Source organism: Lonchura striata, chromosome 4, assembly GCF_046129695.1.
Source record: "Lonchura striata isolate bLonStr1 chromosome 4, bLonStr1.mat, whole genome shotgun sequence".
Taxonomy (NCBI): Eukaryota; Metazoa; Chordata; class Aves; order Passeriformes; family Estrildidae; genus Lonchura; species Lonchura striata.
Genome location: NC_134606.1, coordinates 72,255,825 through 72,276,362, shown reverse-complemented (window position 1 = coordinate 72,276,362; position 20,538 = coordinate 72,255,825). Strand labels below are relative to the sequence as shown.

The 20,538-nt window shown below is 45.5% G+C and overlaps 1 protein-coding gene across 1 annotated transcript in view; it reads left to right on the top strand.

Annotated features, from left to right (window-relative positions):
* The window catches only part of FRAS1 (Fraser extracellular matrix complex subunit 1), a 105,160-nt gene that overhangs the window by 22,246 nt on the left and 62,376 nt on the right, over window positions 1-20,538 (top strand). Inside the window, 8 exon segments of the mRNA XM_031504663.2 lie at window positions 9,408-9,515; window positions 10,831-10,923; window positions 12,075-12,234; window positions 12,758-12,891; window positions 15,332-15,415; window positions 16,043-16,144; window positions 16,241-16,432; window positions 19,655-19,744. Coding sequence (XP_031360523.2) covers window positions 9,408-9,515; window positions 10,831-10,923; window positions 12,075-12,234; window positions 12,758-12,891; window positions 15,332-15,415; window positions 16,043-16,144; window positions 16,241-16,432; window positions 19,655-19,744 — 963 coding nt within the window.

Sequence of the window (20,538 nt, the reverse complement as noted above, 5' to 3'; positions counted from 1 at the left end):
CCTGTAGGTTAGATTCCTAGCAGGACTTAAACAGCTGTCAGGTGGATTTAAAGTGCAATATTTACTGCACTGCAGAAAAGAGCACTGAAATACTTTGTGTTCCCAAGCTCCTGAAAAATGGGCTGTCTCGCCAGGGCTGCACATGATGGCAGTTTGTTTCCAGGGCCTGAAACAACATTCCCCGTGGCCCTGAGAGGGGAACATCAGGCACAAGGTGAAGGCTGTGGTTTGGGGCATGCTCTCCTCTGGGTTGGTGCAGTGCAAGAGCTGTGGCTGACCTGGGCACCACTGACCCAGGGACTTGGGGTTGTTTCCCTGCAGGCAGGAAGGGAGGGAGCCTGACTGCTTCACCAGCTTCACTCTGGTGACCCACATTGCTCTCCTTTTTTATTTTTAAGATAAAAGTCACTAAAGATGCAGGGAAGAATGTGGCCTCTGGAGGTCAAATGAAATGATGGATGCAGGTGTTTGGAAAAGCCATCCGTCCACGCTGTTGTGCACAGACCTCTGGGAAGGGTGCCAGTGCAGAGGAGTGGAAGAACCGTGCAGGAAAGAAAGTTAATTCAGTAGTCTCCAATCTCCCAGCTCAGTTTTTTATTTTGCTGAGGTATAAAAAAAAGGGAAAGGAGAGGAAGGAAAAATACAACAGAGTATTTTTCTAAATTCCCTGCTCTTTTTTGGTATCAGGTTGTGCTTTATTTACATGCTGCTGGTTTTGAAAGCATAGGGAGTAACAGGTAGGGAGACACCTGAAAGTATTGGAAGCACCAAGGCCTTGCTCCTGAGAATTCCCATTACCAAGATCCTCAGGAGAGATGGGTGTACTGATACCAGGATTGTGGTGGGAGCTGCTCTAAGTACTTGTAGTTCTGGGAATGTTCCTTTGTGCTTTGCTGCAGTGTTCTTAGAAGTAAGGCTTGTGCAGCAAAGGAGATTACCCTGCTTTTGCTTCGGAGGGCTTCTTCCTTAGAATGAATTGATCCCTGCAATCAGATGGATCCCATTCATCCCTGCTGTGGGATTTCTGTAGCTCTAGGAAGGTGCGAGGCTGGTGATTGCATCAGCTACATTCGTGGTACAGAGGGAGTGAAGGTGGGGAAAGGAGAGTGTGGAATCATCTCTCAAGTTTTACAGCTGTGTTACAGGGGAACCTCTCCCTCTCCATTCTGGGCTTTTCCTTCCTAACCCTTTCAGTAGAGAGGGCACTTCCCTCAAGAGTGTTTCCTGTGCCACTTTTCCTAAATCTCTGCATTCTTCAGGGAAACTGAATCGTTCAGGCTACAGGCAAGTTCTCAAGTGTGGGACTCTTCTACTTTGAGACCTTCTCAAAGTAGATGCAGATGAATAAAAACTGAAAACCTAGGGATCCTGCAGGAACCTGGAGTTAAAAGCATTGTGAGATGTTTCTGAAGCCATGTAGAAACTGCATGAACAAACTGTTGGAAAATGGGATTTTCTTCTTTGAGGAGAAAAAGAAAAAATTAAAAAATACCTAGGCTGCATGTGGTCAATCTGTTTCACATCTTCTTCAAGAAGGAAGAGAAGGAGATGGCAAGGAAGAGTTCTGCCATATCACAGTGTCATGATTAAATTTGTAATGAGGCAGCAATTATTTCTAACCAAGCGTGAAGTAGCCTGACAGGAATTGGCTCACACCATGTCAGTGAGCAATCTTCAGCCTGGCAAGTACCCACGGCATGGAGAGGGATGTGAGGAGAGCTCTATGCTCCTCCTCTTGCTGAATCTGTGTGGTCAGCTATCCCTGGGGCTTGGTGTGAGCCAGAGCTGTGCTTTGAAAAACACATTACCAAGCACTCCTGCAAGCTTATTAAAGAAGGAGAATTAAAATAGTTAACAAAAGCACTTTCTCAGGTGTTACCTGGTGTAATACCCAGCCCATTCTTGCTGCCTGAGGATGGAGGGAAGATGCATTTTCTTCCTCAGCCTGAACTTAAGGGATGCATATGCTTTGCCTCTGCTAAATATTTCATGGAGCAGCTTCTGTAGATTAAGACCTCACTACAGTGAAGGAGCCAAGTGCTTTGATATAAAACTGTCCCTGTTTTAAACGATGAGCATTGGAGAGATTTAGGAACCCCCCAGCCTGCTTTCAAGAGTCTAAATAAGTGCTTATGCATGTGCTGCCTCTTAGCCTTGCAGCTGCAGCCCCCATGACGGGCTTGCCATGTAAATTGTTCTGAGATTTATTCAGAGAGAGATGTTAAGTACTGAGAAGGGGGTGAGAGGCAAAAATTTATTTGCAGGAGCTCTGGAGGTTATGATTATCTTTGTTTCTGAGCTTGCTTCTCCTGTGGACAGCCAAATTTTGTAAAATCGGTTTTTCTATAGAAGAGGAACTGTGGTAAAGGGAACAAATTGGAGAGATGTTCCAGGTATGGATCATGGTTATTTCCAGAGCAACTCCTGACATCTCCCTGGCACTGTATTGGAAATCAAGTCACACAGTCATGGTGGTGTGCATTGAAAAAATAAATATGCTTTAGATAGGATTACAGGGCTTTAATTCTAAATAAATATTTTTTTTTGCCACGACCTTCCACTCAGTGCTTCTGAATAATGAAAGCAAAAGGAGCTGTTCCAGCATGAGCTCAGAGACATGTGCAATTTGTTCCCTGTCGAATGCTGCCCCTTACCAATGGATAATATGATTTATTTCTGACTGATGGCCAATCATGCTAATTAATAGACTGGTACTTCTCCTGCTGAGGCCAAGCCATGCCCTGTTTCTCTGTCTATCTCTTATCTGCCTCACGGGAGGGAGTTTAAATGCCTCACAGAGCTGTTTTTTATGCCTTCTCTGAAAAGCCATGGTTTGTGATACATCTGACCACCCTTTCCAGTCACTTTTCCCTCCACTGCACCTTCTGGCCACAGCTGCTTCCCTGTTGGTGTTATTCCACAGGTTTTGCCTCTTCTCCCTCAGTCTGCTCACCACTCTTGGACAGGATAAGCTTTTGTAGCCCTGGCATTCCTTCTTTCACAGAGAGAGGGGCAATTAGCTGTAGTTCTCCTCAGTTGTTTGGTGTGGTTTTGCTGTCACTGTGAAAAAATAATCATCATTTTTAAAGCATGTGTGACCCAGTGAATGCCAAGGACTGATTAACTTCCTCCCTCCTTCCCCCCGTGCTGTCCCTCTTGATCCCAATGAACTTGAACACACTCCACAGCGCTGAAGCACACTAACACATCTATCATCTTTACCCTTTTCAGGATATTTTAAGCCTGATTTTGGTTTTGGGCTTGTAGTTTCTGTGCGCCAGAGTCAATTAATTGAATCATTTGTAACTGAGGGCAGCAAGGAGCCTGTGTCTGAGTCAAGCACTGAGGTGCTACCCACTTTCTGCTGCCATTATTTTAATTTGGTTTTGGACATAAGATTGTCATCTTGTTGAATCTCAGCAGCTCCCAGTGAACCACATCAATACTGAAACAATACTGGAGGATGTGAGGACAGTCTGCACATTTCCTTATTCTACAGGCTTTTCTTCATCATTTTTGCTCTTTAATGAAGCCTTTTTTCTCCAAGATTAATGACTGTGCAGGGGTCCTCTTTCCCTCTGGAAGGGAAGAGAGAACCAGTTTATTAATCTGCTGCACAGGGAGCTGAGATGGAAGATAAGGACATAAAGGGTTGTATTTTCTGGGGGCTGGAAGGGAGATTACTGTGCTTGAACCCACAGTGACAATAGTAGGATTTGAGGCGTGTAATTCCGTGCTTGGAAAGGATACTTCCTAAATATCCAGCCTGGAATTGGAGATAGCTCTGTATTTGCTGACATGGCTTGCAAAATTGCTCAAGAGTGGATTGTTGCCTTCAAGAAGTAGAATTAGAGTTACCTTTCACCCGGTGCAGAGCTTCTGAGGGCCATGACTGGTACTGAAGGAAATTTCCTTTCTCTGCTGAATCAGCTGCAAGGATTTTCATGGCTTGATGGAGTTTTGTTGTTGTTAGAAAAGGGATAAAAGGCTTAGTCTGTCTTGCCCACTCTGCCCTGGCTGAGATGCAGTTAACATGGCAGCACTTGGGCCATCATATCCTGCATTTCTAATTGAAATCCCACTTCCCTCTGGCAGTCTCACCTCACCATTTGACACATCTGTCACTGGCTATTGACTGGTGATGTCCTGGTGGCTCTCCCAGGTTCAAGTTTGGACCAGGCAGCATCACTTGAAGGGGGCAGAACATCACCTGCACCCAGAGCATCACACAGCAGAGGTGGGCACCCCTGCTGCTCCAGAAATAGCCATTATGCTGTAATAAGTGCTATCATTAAAGCTGTGATCTAATTTAGATTAAATGAATCCTTTACCTCCCTTCTTTTCCACAGCTGTTCAATCAAGCACTCCGGGTTTGACATCCATTAACAGTTTGATATCCACTCAGAAGACATTTTTGGGGAGGGTGTTTGAAATTTGCCAGTTGACAGGTTAGGAACTGCTTGGGCAAAGGGGAGAAAAAACAGCAGGAGGACCCCAGATGTTATTCCTGGATGCTGAGGAGAATTCCTGGCATGTGCTGTTCATCAAAACACACAACTGGGTATGGAAAAAACCTTCAAGCATAAGACGATGGGAGAAAAGTAATTCTTTTTGCTATCAGTCATTCACCATGTCCATTTACAGATGGATTTCATGTGAGAAGAAAGTTTACAAAAGAGGCTGCAAGTTGTTTTAGGTGATTCTAATACTGACAAACCAAAAGGCAGTAACCTTTCTAAAGGAACACTGCTGCTCCCAAAATATTGAACAAAGACCTCTGTGTGCTGATTTAAATCCTGGTTAGAACCAGTGATTTGAAACCATAGTTTTACACAGTGCCTTTGGTTCATTTGGGCCCTTGCCCTTTGGACTGCTTCCGTGTCTGTGTGAAAGACAGGGTGAACATTACAACAGCACCTCAGTATAGGTGAAGAAGAGTATTTTGGAATATCACATCCTTGAAATATCTCAGGACTGCTGGGAAATGCTATTTTTAGACTCTTGCTTTTTACGAGGCTGGTACAACTGGTGCAAGACTTTCACAGTTGGAAATGTGGCAGAGTGCTGAACTGTGAAAACAGTACCTTGTTTTACTTTATGTAACCTCCTAATTCCCTGACTGGAAGAAGGAGAGAGCTAGTTCCCAATTCCTGGAACAGTGTGCTCGTGTTGCTGTGTTGTTACAAGCCCCGTACTCTCCTAGGACCGTAGGACTGAAGCTGTTTCCACTGAGAGGAGCTGAATTTCCATTTAATTCCCGAGCCCAGTCGTTCCCGAGTTGTTCTCTGATTCCGGGTGGGAATGCTGGAACGAGCCCATTAAAACCCCCTTGTCAAGGAGTTCCTGTTATCTGCCAGCAAACACCAGATCTAAAAAACACACTCAGCAGAGCAACGGCTCCCCATTGCCAGAGATAAAACATCAAATCCAAAGCGAACGGACGCTGGGAATCCTTTATGTGTCTCTGAATTACTTTCATCTCCTCATTGCTCCACTAATGGGTATCCCCACAGACCGTGCAGTGCTTCTCTGTGCTTCCCCCTCGTTGGGGCTTCTCCTGCCAATTGCCCGCATTGTCAAATAATTGGAGTGGAAATGACAAATGAAAGCGGGGCTGCCAAGGCTCCTCGCCTGGCAGCCGGTGGGTAATGCTGGTAATTGTTACCAAAAGTGTAATTGCTCCGTGGTCTGCCTGCCGTTTCAACAAAGCAGCCTGGAATTCCTCCCCTGAGACACCCGATCCCTGCCTTTTCTTTGTTGTCTCTGGCACAGGAACGACTTGGGAGGTAAATCCCATCTGGCACTCGGACTTGGAGCTCCCTTGGGCTTTCTAAACCCCGTGGTTTCTCTCCCAGAGGTTTCTGTCCTCCCTGCTCCCCAAAGCAGAGTCCAGCAGTCTGGGTCCAGAGCAGCCTCTTGGAGAGTTAACCACAGAATCCCAGAATAGCTGGGGTTGAAAGGGAGCTCTGCAGATCACCCAGTCCAGCCCACCAGCCAAAGCAGGTCACCTGGAGCAGATGACACAGGGTGAGTTTGGTCCCTGGGCAGCTGCTCCAGTGCTCTGCCACCCTTATGGAAAGAAGGTTCTTCCTCACGGTGAGGTGGAACTCCTTGTGTTTTAGTTTATGGCTGCTACTTCTTCTCCTGTCACTGGGCTCACCAAAAAGTCTGGCACCATCCTATTGTCACACCTCGGAGACATTAGTATAGATTGATGAGATTCCCTCTCAGTCCTCTCCAGGCTAACCAGGCCCAGCTCTGCAGTCTCTCCTCATGAGAGAGGTGTTCCAGACCTCTCATCACCATCAGGTGATTAGTGGGGTACAGGATAAGCAACAACCCCCTCGGTTTTGGTGTGACACCACAAATCTGCAGCTTGACTCCTGGCTGACACAAAGGCTGCAGCAGTGCCCTGCTGGCTTCACCCTGCTTAGCAATTGCAGCAATGCCACCACCCCAGTGAGTGGCTTTACAGCTCCTGCATGCTGCAGGGGACACCCCAGCATCCAGTGACATTTTAGGGATGGACTGGATATTTTCAGGGAGCCATAAGAGCTGGAAAGGGGACACAAACCAGCTGTTGTATGCTTCTTATTTCCCCAGTCGCTGCACCAGAATAGCACACACACTGTTATCTGGTGTGATGATATCCCATGCTGAGTGGCACCTGATTAAATTACTGAGGCTTTTCACATATTAATAGCAGACTACTTATTTGTGATTTGTTGGGTGGGGTGATTTGGTTTTTTTTTGGCTGAGGTCGAGGAGGGACAGGTGCAGCTGTCTGAAGTTATTGAAAAAAGCAGTGGTCTGAGAGATTTAGGTTCTTCTGTACTCTGGTTAATGTGACAGGGTGACAGCAGCAAACCAGGAGCACTCACAGCTGCTCTGGGCTCCCTTTGCTCCATGTCTGCTCTTTGTCTCTTTGGCTTTTTCTTTGCTTTTACTGCTTGTTGTGCTCTTGCCTCTTTTATCTTCTTTTCCTCTGCCTTTTTCTAAATCCTCATCAGTATTCTCCAAACCCATCACATGCTCAAACTGTGCTGCTCTGTCTCCAGTTTTATCTCCTTTTGTCTTGGTCTGGCTATCTGCAGGTTCAAAAGGTTTGTGAGCATTTCTTGTTCTTTTGGCCCCTGTTCTGCAGACTAGCCCAAGTAATGTAGATGCATTTCTTCTTGCCAGCATGGTGTTTTAAAATTCAGTTGAATTAGGTATCATTTATTCTTTTGATGTTGGGAAATCCAGGGAATTAATAAATTATAATGGCACTACTTGGCGTTTAAGGAGTGTTTTCCATCTTCAAAGCGCTCTCTGCGTGGTATTTAATTATTTATACTGTTAATTATATTAGTACTTGTAAGGAAAAGCCCCTTAAATTGTCACTGATAAAAATACACTCTCAACAGGATTGGAATCCAGCACTTAGATTGCAGCAGATAATTTGTCCACTGAGGTGCAGAGCCTTGGAGAAGACGCCAGGTGCATTTCCAGCAGTTCTTTGGGTGTCTACTGAAAAGTCTTGCTATATGTTTGGAACTCTATTGCCTGGGAGCTTTGGAGTGTCCTTGTACCTGCTGGGTGAGCACTAACAAAGCCTCACAACAGGACAGATAGGTGGGATCTGGACTTTCCAAATTGGACTTCAGGTCTGTTGCCAGGAATCCTCAGCTAAATGTTGAATTGTCCAAAGACCTGGACACTGAGATCCATGAGGTGCTTGGAAGACTCTCATATCCCAGAAAATCAGCTGGTAGTTTCCTGATTCCTGAATTTTTTTAAGCTCTGCAGAGAAGTGTCTATTTTGATCCTGTACCTGGCAAAAGGAACTTAGAAGCAGCTGCTTTGAGCCCACAGACAAGAGTCAGCCTGCTTGGGTTATGATAGAAACCAGGGGAGGAAAAAGAGCAAAGAGGGGTTTTCTTACCACAAACCTTTAAATCTCAAAATGTGAGTAAAGGGTGGCTCTGTGCTGACATTGCGCTGTGAGATTCCTTTGGTTATTGTTCCACTGTGGAAATTATTTTCCTTTTTAAAAAAATTTAATAAGCATGAGAGGTCAGAGGTGAAGGTTTAGAAGAACCAAGAGATGGGGCAGTGAGTCTGTGCCCTCCCTTCCTACTGCTGATTACCCCGTGTCTGGCTTCCCTGCCAGCTTTCTGTGTGTGTGTGTATGTGTGTGTGTGTTTGTTAGCTACAGCTTGGCACACGCATCACTTAACCTTCATTTCTTCCCTAACTGTGCCATAAATCTGCTGGCAGAGATGGTGTCAGGGTTTCTGTTCTGCAGTGTGTGAGCCAGGGGAGAACCAGCTGTGTTCCTGAGCAGGAATTACCATCCCTCTTTGCCTTGCCCCGGGGCTGTGCACCTTCTAAGGTCGGCATGGCACTAACCAGGAATCTCCCTAATCTCCTACAGAAGTGCCTGAGAAAGTGGCCTGGTTTTTCAGGATATTTTTTCTCTCATTAAGGGACCTAATGGGCCTTTAAGGCACATTTCAGTATTTTATCATTATGCTTAACAGTTTTAGTAGTTAGCTGTAAATGTGCTCGTGGCAGTCAACTGTTAATCATCCTTCCTAAGTCGTGCTTTGCACTGTGAGTGAATTGAAGTAAATTGCTACACGGTGGAAATGAGCAGCAAGGCCTGGTCTCCTTGCAAATCCCTTAAAAGCAAGGCTGGGTGGCTGGGATAGGGGCTGTCCATCCTACCCAGGAGAACATCCTGTTTAGTGCCAGTTTAGCCCTGAGTTTGTCTATACAACAGGGACAGGGATTCTCTAGCTGCAAACAGTATTTCAGATGAGAAACTGATCCTCCTCTTCCCCTCTTCTTGTGGAGGCAGCGTGGGATCATGACCTCAGCGTGGAGGGAATGAAAGGGGGTCAAGCATGGGTGGTGGAAACCTGTGTGAATTAGCTGTGGGTGTTCCAGTCGGGTGCACTGATAGAGCGGTGGCGACAGCTGTTTCCAGATGTGTCAGACTCTCTGCTTGGCCTGAGTCTCCTCCATGGTGTTTTGGGAACACACGTGCCCAGGTAGAGCCACGTGTCCAGGAGTGGGTTTGCCTCAAAACCACCTCTGCTGCCTCAGCACCACCTGGGGTCACCCTTTGGTGTGGACAGCCTGAACCTGATCACTGGGAAGTTTTCCAGACACGTTGTGTTCACCTGGAGCTCTTGGATGTTGGATTATGTGGCTGTTGGAGCTGATTATTGGCCATGCATGGCCTTGTCTTTCAGCTGTGTTTTGGAAGCTGTTGAGTGAGAAGTGCCGACATGGGGCCTGATAAGCGTGTGGGAGGGAGGAGGGCTCTGCTGCAGTCTGTCTCTGTGGTGCTATTTGAGATGTGTTGTCAAAACAGGACGTGCCTTGTGCTGCATGGGCTTTGTTTCCAACTTTATTTGCAGAATAACACCTTCTGGAAGCCGGATTCTTGCCAAGACTGCCGATGCCGGAGCGGCGTTGTCACCTGCGAGCCTACAGCCTGCAAAGCCCCTCAGTGTGACTTCCAGAAGGTAAGGAGCATGTGCCTTGTGGCTGCCCAGAGCCAGGCACGGGCTCTGTGTCCCTGCACTCCTCTTTGGAGTGAAAACGTAGTGTGGGAAGCCTTTGTCCCCTTTGCTGCAGCCAGAGGCCGGGTGTTGGAACAGCTTGATCCCAAAGGAAGCCCCTGAACCAGGCTCCAACCTCCCAGCAGGAGCCCCCCTTCCTTCAGAGGTGGGGCTGGGGCTCCCTGGAAGGTGCAGATGGGCACTTTCCACTCTGCTGAGCAACAACAGAGCTGAGATTGTCTGTCTTCCAGCTTCTTCTTCCTCGTGATGGTTGCTGAGCTTTCGTTGTCTCCTGCTTGTCTTTGTCTGGGTCTTCATTAATTGGCCATGGGATTGGTCTTGCATTAACATCTGGATTGCTGGGGTGGAGTGCACAAATAGCAGTGAAAAAGAGTGTTTTAAAGAGGCTGTCAGGATAATTATATGGTTTTGTGAAGAAGGTTAAAATGTTTCCCAATATGACAGCACTAATGAGGAAATAATTTTGATTCTTACTGGTTTTCCCCATTATTATTGCTGTGTATTGATTAAAGCTAGACTGAACTAGTAGGAATTTTTGTGCTAAAGAGGAGGGAGATGAAGTGCTGTCATGGCACACCTAATAATGAGTGCACTAGATAAAATGATAAAAATCAGATAAACGAAAAGTGGCTAATTTAAAGCCCATAATGGAAAATAGGTTTATAGTGTGAAATGAATCTGTCTGACTCCTTGACATGGGCAATCCTCAAGACAAAATGTTTAAGTGTTCCAAAAACATCTGGTCTTTTAAACATTGTAAAGGATCACCAAGGATCTCAGAAGAAAAAAATCCTTTCATGCTTGAAAGCTAAACCACCAACAGAAAAACAATCTCAGAAATCACCATCCCTCTCCATGGCTTATATCTTATCTACTCATTATGAGATTTATACAAATATGACCGACCTTGTTTCAGCAAATATGTCCCATGTTTCTCAGTGGTCTTTCAGTGAAGAATCTTGAGTTTTGTCTTGAAAAAGTGTTTTCTGTTCTTTGAAAACGGATTGAGCTGAAGAATTCCTAACTGTACTCTTGGGGATGTAAATTCTGCTGTTGTTTTGAGGGCAAAATGTCAAACACACAAAGTGCTGTGCCACCTCTCAGTAAGGGCATGTGGTGTATCAGCATTCTGTATTTCACTCAAAACCTTTCCTTTCTGAACTGAGAGCACCAGGTCCAGCCAGGCCTCGTGCCTTCACTTTCATTTTGGAGTCCCTGTTTGATGTCAGCTCTTTATTGGAATCCTGTCTCTTTTTAGGGAGAAGTGCTCCAAATAGCCTCCAACAAGTGCTGCCCCGAGTGTGCCTCCCGAGCCGAAGGATTTTGCCAGCATGAAGGACAGATCCACAGCGTGAGTGCTCTGTCCAGTTCCTCAGCAGGGACCATCCTCACCTGTTCTTAGCTCCCTGTTTGTTTCAGCCAGTGGAGGCTGCTGAGCTGGTGTGCAGGGAAAGGATGGATCACTGCATTATGCCAGATAGCGGAATTTAGCAGGAGTTTGATCAGCAGGGTTTGCAGTTGCTGAGCAGTTGGTGTGTCCTGCATGGCTTAATGGAAGACATTTCTCCACTTGTTCCTTCCCCTTGCTGTTTCTGTGGATGGCTGAGACAGGGCAGTAACATCAGAAGGGGAGCCAAGCACAGTGAGCTTGACATATTAGCTGTGCTCAGAGAAGGCTTTTCTCTCAGCAGCCACCTGTGCTGCCAGAGATTGATTGCTGCTCTGCGACCTGGGTTCCGTGCTCTGTAATCCTGAATTATTCAGCAAGCAGGTTCTGGGATGTGGTTTCACCTAGGGGGGCTGAAAGGCCAAAACAATCAGAATAAGTGTCTGGAGATTAAAAAAAAAAAATCAAGATTCGTGCATAGTGGTTAATGAATCATGTCAAACAACTGGCAAATGTAGAAAAAATGGCTTAACAGCAAACTCAAGTCCTATGTGTGGTGTCTTACAGGCTTTTCTGTTTGACAAGAGGCAAGTCAGGTCCAGATCTCAAGGAATATGCTAAAATGCCCAGACACATTTTTAGGGCTGTGCTTTCCACACACCTGAGATGGATGCTATAAACCTCTGTTCCAGCATGAGGCATGGCCAGCATGAAGCTGGTGTAAGCTAAACAAAAACTGGAACAGGAAGGGTAGCACAGCCATCCTCTTCTCATGTTTCTTTGTGCCTGTGGTTTGGTGGCACTGTGTTTTATCATAATATATTACATTTCTTCTTGTGCTGTTTCTGCATTTTCCTGTGCTGTTCTCCTGCTGCAGCTTTTGTCTTTTGGTTCCTTTTGAGCCTGTTCTTTGGGTAGGCATCCCCACAAGAAGGATATGGACATATTTGTACCTACAATTGCATTTCGCATTCCAATTCCACTGTCATGTGGTCAGAAAGCCACTTTTTATCAGTGCCAAGCCTTATCCTTGAGAGAGGAGGAACTTGTAAAGGGACAAGGCTTATTTCCAGGTCTCACTGTGCTTTCTGTGCCCTTGGTTGTGTTGTGTGCAGCACGGCACGCAGTGGGCCAGCTCGGGATGTGTCCAGTGCTCCTGTGCCCACGGGAAGGTGACCTGCAGCCCCAGGACCTGCCCACCCCTCACCTGTGGACAAGGAGAGCTGCAGGACACTGCCCAGGGCTCCTGCTGTCCCAGATGCGTGGGCCGTGGTGGTGAGTACTGTCTGCTTCCATGATCTGAGCTCAGAACGTCCTTTCAGCCCCAAATCTGGAAGGCTTTAATGTTCTTGTTCAGTTTTGTTGGGAAAACACTGGAGACAAGCATGTCTCATAATTCCCCTTCTGTCCTTCTGCCATATTTATATTTCTAATGGCTTCACCCATGGACCATGAGGTGGGGGCAAGCTTTAAGCAGTGAGCAGATATGCTTAATATGTCCTCATTTTGGAGATGAAGACTGGGAAAGAAACCTCAGGTATTTCCTGTGCACTTGGACTGCAAGTTCCAGAAATGCTTCTTCGGCTGTTGGGTGCCTTTTCTTGTAGAGTCCCAGTGGGAGAAGTGCATCCAGAGCTTTTAGTGCACAAGCCCCTTGGAAACGGGGGGAATTGTTACCCTTTTAACCTGCAGTTTTGAATTCTGAGATGCACAAGAGCTGTGCTTTAACTACGGGTGACAGAAAGGGATTAAGGGGTGTTGGAGAAAGAAACCTCCCCCTTGTTTCCCTGTCCTGTAGAGCCTTGCTCCTTCGATGGCCACGTGTTCCAGGACGGCGAGGGCTGGAGCCTGGGTCGGTGCTCCAGGTGTGTCTGCAGGGATGGTGCAACTCAGTGCTCCACAGCTTCCTGCCAGCCTCTGCTCTGCAGCCAGGTCAGGACCCTCCAGCCTTTTGGGAATGTTCCTCAACACCTCCTTTTCCATGGGCAGTGTGCATCTCTCATGCTGGGAACCAAATTAGCAAGCAAAGCTTCTGGGTGACAAGTGGGTGAATTGGAAAAGAGATGCTTGACCTGCAGAAATGGTGTGGAGTGATGATGAAGCCTGTGTGCCTGTTCCTTAATACCTTCTTTCCCCATAATTTTGTTTTTATCATCCCTTTGCTGGTTAATTAGGCAAGAATTCTGTCTAAAGAAACCACTTCTTGTTTTGTACTCAAAAAAAGTGGTCTGGAGTTCATCAGGAAATGTTTTTATTTCTGTTGAGCGAAGGAATGAAAACACAAGATTTACAATGGGGTTTATCTTCACAAATTTCACTGTTTGGTTTGCAGCTGGAAAGTTTGGTTTGCAGGTCATGTTACTGTTGTTTTCTTTTGTACAGGAACTCTACAAATGCATTTGTGAGTAGTCAGCTGTGGATGAAATTCCACTTTTGCCTTCAGAAATACAAGGCAACTTGAGCTGTAAGAAAAGTTTCAGAGCAGTGTTCCTTCTGTGTGTTTGTGTTTAGAAATCAGCAAAACTGGGAAGAGGAGTTGGGCATGGTTTTAGTCCAGTTAGGAGAACAGGGACACTGCTGTCTCCAAGGTCTTTGCTGTAGACAAGTGATGAGTTTTTAGCATTTATGCAGGGATCAACACAGCCAAAACCTTACAAGACTCTACACAGGGTTAGTAAAGGCAGCAAACTGTTCACAGTACTCCAGACTCTGGGCAAATCACTCAATTTTTGGAATTATTTGGAATTCTGGAATTACATTGAAATTGCTGATGGATGTGACCGTGCTTTTTGGATCTTTTTCATGGGGCTTTTGCAGCAGCATGCCTGGAACTGTCTCCCTGGAAATCCTGGTCTCTGACCTTGACTTTATGTTTTAGGGACTGCCATTTTCCAAGGATTTTTAATATATCCAGTGATGAATCCAGAAGTTCCCTGAGTGAGAACTATTCACTGACAAAATCAAAAGCAGTGCTACTCATAAACCTTTTCCTCTCTTGAAGCTTTCCCAGCTTTCTGTTACTGGACCAGATGTTTGGACAATTAACACTTTTTTTTTTTTTTTGGCCAGATAAACCCCACCTGTTTGTGTGTGTGTGTGTTAATTGTGTTTTGCTTTGTCCTGAGATATGCCATTAGTATTCATTTGCTACATACTCTGCATTAAAACAAATTTATGCCTGCTTTTGATCCCTCCTTTCCCACTCCAAGTGGACTGGCCTTAGCTGCTGAGCCATTGCACTAATGTTTAATCAGCTAATCACTAGGATCTAATTTATGTCATCAGGAGTGACTGTGTTGTTGCTGTGATGTATTTGAGAGTAATTGGCTGGCAGCATCCAAATTAATGCAGCCAGTTCTGATGGTGTTCCAGGCATTTCCTACCAAGGACATTTCCCAGTGGAAGGGACATTAGCAGGATGTGCAAGGAACCTGTTATGACCTCAATCAAACCTAACATTTTCTTGCATGGGCCTTTATCTCTGTCCCTTCCTGTGTTCTCCACTCCATCAAAAGCCAAGATAAAAATTCTCCCAGGATTAAACTCTCATCTTCCTTATTTCTGATAACTTTACTGTTCCCTAGGTGCTGAGGGAGAAGAATGCCAAAAAATCCTGTTGCATACCACCAAAATACACAAAAAAAGTCTTTTATCTCTGCTGGGAAATTCTTCTTGGTAACTTTTGTGCAGTCTTCCACTCCATATTTGGAAGCTTAGGGTTTGACTGATGAGCAGTGCTATTCCCAACTGTTGGATGTACATAGACTGGGAGCAGTGGAATTAGCCAGGTTTTGAAGTTGAGGGATGCAGGAAAAGTAATATTGGTGTGAAGTGTCAGCCTTTTCCAACGTGATTTAAATCCATCGTAAAAAAATTGAAATTGGAAAAATCCAATTTTTAAGTGTAATTTAGCATCTGCACACACAGTATGGATGGATTTAACTAAAACAGTGCAGATGCCTGAGGGGTGGTGAGTGTAAATCACACCTTCAAAACCTCAAAATGTGGTAATTCCAGGAAAAATCTTCTCTCATCCATCTCCTCCTTTATTGTGCTTCCCTGCATAATAACTGTATAATTATTTTTTTCCTCTGTATACCTGTATTCCTGAATATAAGCACTTTATGCCATATATATGAATTTATCTGCATCTCTTCATGTATTCAGACCTCAGTTCCCATCTAAATAATCCTGGAAAATGAGGTGGAGAAAACATCTTTCAAGCCTTTTTCTCTGCTCCTGTCCTGCTTTTTGGGCCAAAACGAAGCCCTGAGTGGCAGAGGGTTATCCCATGGATGCTAAATGCCTGGAATTCCAAGCACTGATGTTAACTGTTCATGCTTTCTTTTCCTTGTCTCTGCCTTCTGTTTAGGAGGAAGTAATGGTTCTGCCTCCTGGAAAATGCTGCCCAGAATGTGTCCCCAAGCCCTGCTCAGTGTTGGGAAGAACGTTCCAGGTGACTTGTGACAAACCACACCACAACCACTCCCAATTTTTGGCACATCTCTTTCCCTTCTCCCCAGCCTCTGACTTTCTGCCAGCACTGATAGCTTACTACAAACACTGCTTTTTTCCCTCCTGGAAAAGGCAGGAGAGCCAAAAGAAATCAGGACATGATAAGAATTTGCTGGCCAGCAGAAAGGAAGTTTGCTGGGCAAAGCAGATGAGGCACTTTCTTTCCACACTCGTTTTGAGGGAGGAAAGCAGACAGCACTGGTGGTCAAAGTATTTATAGCTTTCATTGTGTCATCTGGAATTAATTGAGTGCATTGTTTAATGAATGTATGTATGTGGGATTTTCTGTCAATGATTTCTTTTGGCTAATAATAGTAGTTCATGCCTCTCCAGCGTCACTAGCTTGCAGTTATTGAGAAATTCACACCCACAATGTCATCTAGACCTCAACCCCTCTTCTTCCTGTTTGCTGAGCATGTAGAGATCAGCATTTTTTAAGGAAAGTTTATTATCTGATACAGACATGCAGAAGGAGCCATCCTCTTCCATAAGCAGCTCAGGTTTCTGGAAGGAATTTGGTTGTTTTCCAAGAGTGTTTAACAGCTCTATCCATGTTCTTTCTCAACAGCACGGGGAGCAGTGGCAAAAAAATGCCTGCACTACGTGTGTGTGTCAGAGGGGGGAAGTCAGGTGTCTGAAGGAGACCTGTGGCTCTGTCACCTGTGAGGAGGTACTGAAAAATCACCCCCCTCTGACAGCCCAGCTGCATCTTCTGCTGTGCCAGGGGCTTCAGAGAGCCCTGCTCACTGCTGGCTGCTGTTTTTAGGGGCAGAGCAAGGTGCAGCGTCCTGGGAAGTGCTGTGAGGAGTGTGTGTCTTCCAAAGGGAGCTGCTTGGATGGTGGCACTGTCAGGTACCACGGAGAGATGTGGAACAGCACCCGCTGTGACTTCTGTGTGTGCCAGGAGGGGCAAGTCACCTGCCAGGGAGCTGAATGTGCCAAAGTGGAGTGTGCCAAGGTGAGAAAGGCTTTCTTCTCAAGGCTTTCTTCTCAAGTCTTGGGGATTTTTTTTTCCTCCCTTTTTCTTTTTTCTCGACTTGAGGCACTCGAAGAACCGGCCTGTGTTTTGTGCAATCCCCTCAAAAACATTTCACAGGGAAGGAGAGCAAACCTGGAATTTCCTGTGCAAGTTTGCACAGTGGGCTTCCATTGGGAAGCAAACCAATGTGAATCAGTGACTAATTTAGCTTGGATTCCCTCCCATGCTGTGTCTGCCTGCTGTAGTGGAGGGTCAGACACACTGAGGATTCAGTGGTGATCACTGAACTTACCAGGAGCTGAACATGGGGAAGATGTACAGGTCAGAGATGGTTAAAAGCCTAAGAAATGTTCCTTTTATCCTCATTCTGCATGCTACAGTGGCCTTCAGTAAGGTAGCTGGATATGGAAGTCAGTGTTCTACTTTTCTTCATTTTTTCCATGTCACTCTCAGCATGGAAAGAGAGGCTGGCAAGGTATTTTATTCCCAGTGCTGTTTACTCCAAAACTCATACCCCCTCTGTCAGGTTATGTTATATTTACTCTGCAGTGGATGTGCAAAATGCATTAGATAGGGTTGAATGCTTCACCCACACACGTACAAATATGCTTTGAATTTGCTTTTTTTGCAGTGGGATAAGACTTCTGTGTTGTTTGTCACTGCATGGGCTGAGGGGATTGGGATTGGTCATCCTGGAGAAGAGAAGGCTTTGGGGTGACCTAATTGTGGCCTTCCAGTACCTGAGGGGCTCCAAGAAAGATTGAGAGACTTTTTACAAGGGTCTGGAGTGACACGATAAGAGGGAATGGCTTCTCACTCACAGAAAGTAGGTTTAAATTGGATATTGGGAACAAATTCTCCCTTGTGAGGGTGGTGAGGTCCTGGCACAGGTTGCCCACAGAAGCTGTGGTTGCCCCATGCCTGGAAGTGTTCAAGGCCACTTGTCCCTTCCAACCCAAGCCTTACTGTGATTCTATGATCTGTTCCAATAGGTGGGCTCTTAGTTGTTTTATACTTACTACTTCACAGTGTGAGTGAGGAAAAGAGAAAGAATTGTGACCTCCTGCATTTTCTGCCTCAGTGATGATGCTTTTCTGGTGACCCTACCTGTGTGTGATAAATCTTGAGCAGAGCAGTTACCCTTGTGGAGTGTCTGAGGTCCGGCCAAAACCCAGACATAATGGTTTCACTGGATTAGCTTGTTTTAATGAGTGTTCAAAGGAGTGAAATCCACACGTGGACTCCCAAATGGTACACAAAAGGCACAAAAGTGGAATGTTCACCTGTGGCTGTGCCTTTGGAACAGCCAAAATGCCCTGAGTTTGGGACCCAAAGTCACCCCTGCCGCGGTGCTGCTGCTGATCACCTGGCCTGAAACTGCACAGAGAGATTTTGCTGGATGAAAAGTCGTGGTTGTCATAAAATCTCGTGCACTTGCAGCTGTTTGAGCGAGCTGCCTGCGTGCTCCTGGCTGTAAATTGGATCATTTACACTAATGATGATGGCGTGCTGTCGTGGCTCAGTGGGGAGGATTAGTTAATATTCATGCTCACATCTTGGGTACTGACAAAAAAAAAATCCACTATTCAGAAAAGCCAGGGGTGTCCTCCAGAACAATAGCTGGAGATGTTAACGTGTAGGGTTCAAAATCCCTCGAGTCATGTTCAGTCATAGTTTACCTCAGTAGTGCAAGGTGTGCATTAATTAATTACAAGAAAATGTTTACTCAGAAAGCAAATGCCGTGTTTTCTTTTTCCTTTCTATTTTCCTTCTGAAGTTGCAGTCTGTTTACTTAGGCACCTGCTTCAATAAATCAGAGCTGACCTGAGCTCTTGGATTTCTCTCTTCATAAGGCACTATTAATTTCCTAGTCACATCCTCCTACTGGAAGTGTAATGAGGCCATAGATAGGAGCTGCAAGAGGTTTAGCTCCAAACCCTTTCAAACAACCTCATCCAGCAAAATGTCCATGGTAATTCTGACCTAATCCTCAAAAAGCCATTTTCAGCAGTCTGTGAGCATGTTCTCCACCTGGAAACATGATCAATCTCTGCAGCAAAGCCACAAGTTATCTCCCACAGCCTCTCCCTTTTCTGAGCCTTGGCAGAGCAGCATGGCTGCATTTTTTTGGGGCTAGGCAAGCCATGTTCCATGGATAGCTGCTCCTAGTTTTTCTATAGCATGTGTTTATGGATGTGGGTGGGGATGGCAGAGTTTACAGTACACAGCAGTGACATGAGATCCAAACCCTGCCAAAGGCATTTTGGAGTAATTGAAGAGCAGAGATGTATAGAAGCAGCAGGGAGAGATTTAGGCTGTGTGTGGTCCTCAGTGACTAGGAACCAGGTGGTTTTCCACTGTTCTCCTGCTCAGGAATGCACCAGGGATGCCAGAGTGTGGCCTAGCTTAGGTGCTCTCCCTTGTGACCCTAACAATGACCAGAGCTGCTGCTACCCTCTCTCTGTCTTTAATAATTCCCTCACAGAATTTGAGTGTGCGAGTATGGCACAGGGAAAATTATCCTGGAACAGACACTCGATTGGCATAAATCAGAAAAACTTACTGGTAATCTTGGAAACTGAAGCTGTTTCTTGTGAGCTGTGTCCTGGTTCCCTAGGAAAAAAAATCTCTCTCTTTTCTAAATATTCAGCTTCCACTTGGGCACAAGGAGTTGTGGTGAATTGGGGCACTTTATTCCTTTCTCCTGCTGCTAAATTCTTATCTTCAAACTGAAGTTATTTAAGTGGAATCTGCGGAGCTGTACAGTTGTGACAAAGAACAGGCTTTTTCCATCTGGGATAAATAGAGCATGTGCTTTGAAATTATCTTGGGGAAGTAAAAGTAGAACATTGAAAATGAAGGTAAGCCTCTATGCCTTGAAGTCCTGAGGTTGGTCCGGTGAAATCCTAGTGATGCCTGGTAAAAAGAGGGAGTATTTCTCTGTGGGATTTGGGGATGAGGTAATGGCCTTATCGCTGAATTCTGAGGCCTTTCCTGAGGTTTGTTCTGCAGCTGCAACATTGGCCAAGCACATTTTCCAAACTGTACCTACAGAGATGAGGTGGGACAGGGAGAAGATAAGGTGAAATTAGATATTGGAGATTGCATTCCAAGGCAAGAACTGTTCTGCCTCAGCATTCCACAGTGGTTTTGGTGACGTTGATTCCGTTGGAATTGCTGCAACCTTTCTCTTCTTCACAGGGTGAAGAATTAATTCACTTAGAGGGGAAGTGCTGTCCTGAATGTATGTCCAGCCATAGTGACTGTGTTTACAAAGAACATGCCAAAGCTGTGAGTATCCTTATACTTCGCAACAGGGAATGGTGAGTTCTGCTCACACAGGTTTGGAGGGGTTGGCTCTCCCCCTCTGGTTCTGAGAAGGATATTATTTGCTAGTGTGGCAGAAAAATAATCCATTAATATAGCCTGCAGATTGCTTTTGCAGTTTGCAAAAACACTTGTGTGCATCTGCTGCAGAATTTCAGTTTTCCTTGGTCTCCTTTGTGCAGTTCAATCAATCATTTCCCTTTAATATTTAATATCCCTACTCAGAGGTTTCCTGCACATTTCATAAAGATAGTTGATTTTAATCCTATCAAGTAGAAGCTACAGAGCTGGGGCAGTGTGTAGCTTTCTGCCAATGTATCCCACTGATTATAATCTTTACTGCAACAGGAGCTCATTATTAATATTTTCAAGGAACTTCCCTCTGAAGTTAAAGAGAAAGGGAACACTGATTATATCAGTTTAAATATTCAAGTAGTGGACTTGTCATTGCCCTCACACATGAGGGCTGGAGCTGATTGCTGCTCTTTGCCAACACATGTGGGAAATGGGAAATTTAATATTATTTGGGGCTATTTTTTTAGATGCTGAGCCTTTCTTTGCTCAGATCCCTTTCTCTGCCCCAGGTGAGGTAAAACACTGAGGCGTGAGTTTTTTTCCGGTTGGTGCTTTGTCCTTTCTGGGAGAGGAACTGGCAGAAGAGCCTTGTGAGCATTTAAAATGCCTGCTGTCTCTCTTCTGTGCCGTTTCTCCCGGAGATCTCAGTGCCTGGCAAGCCCACTCGGTGCCGAGGCGTTCTG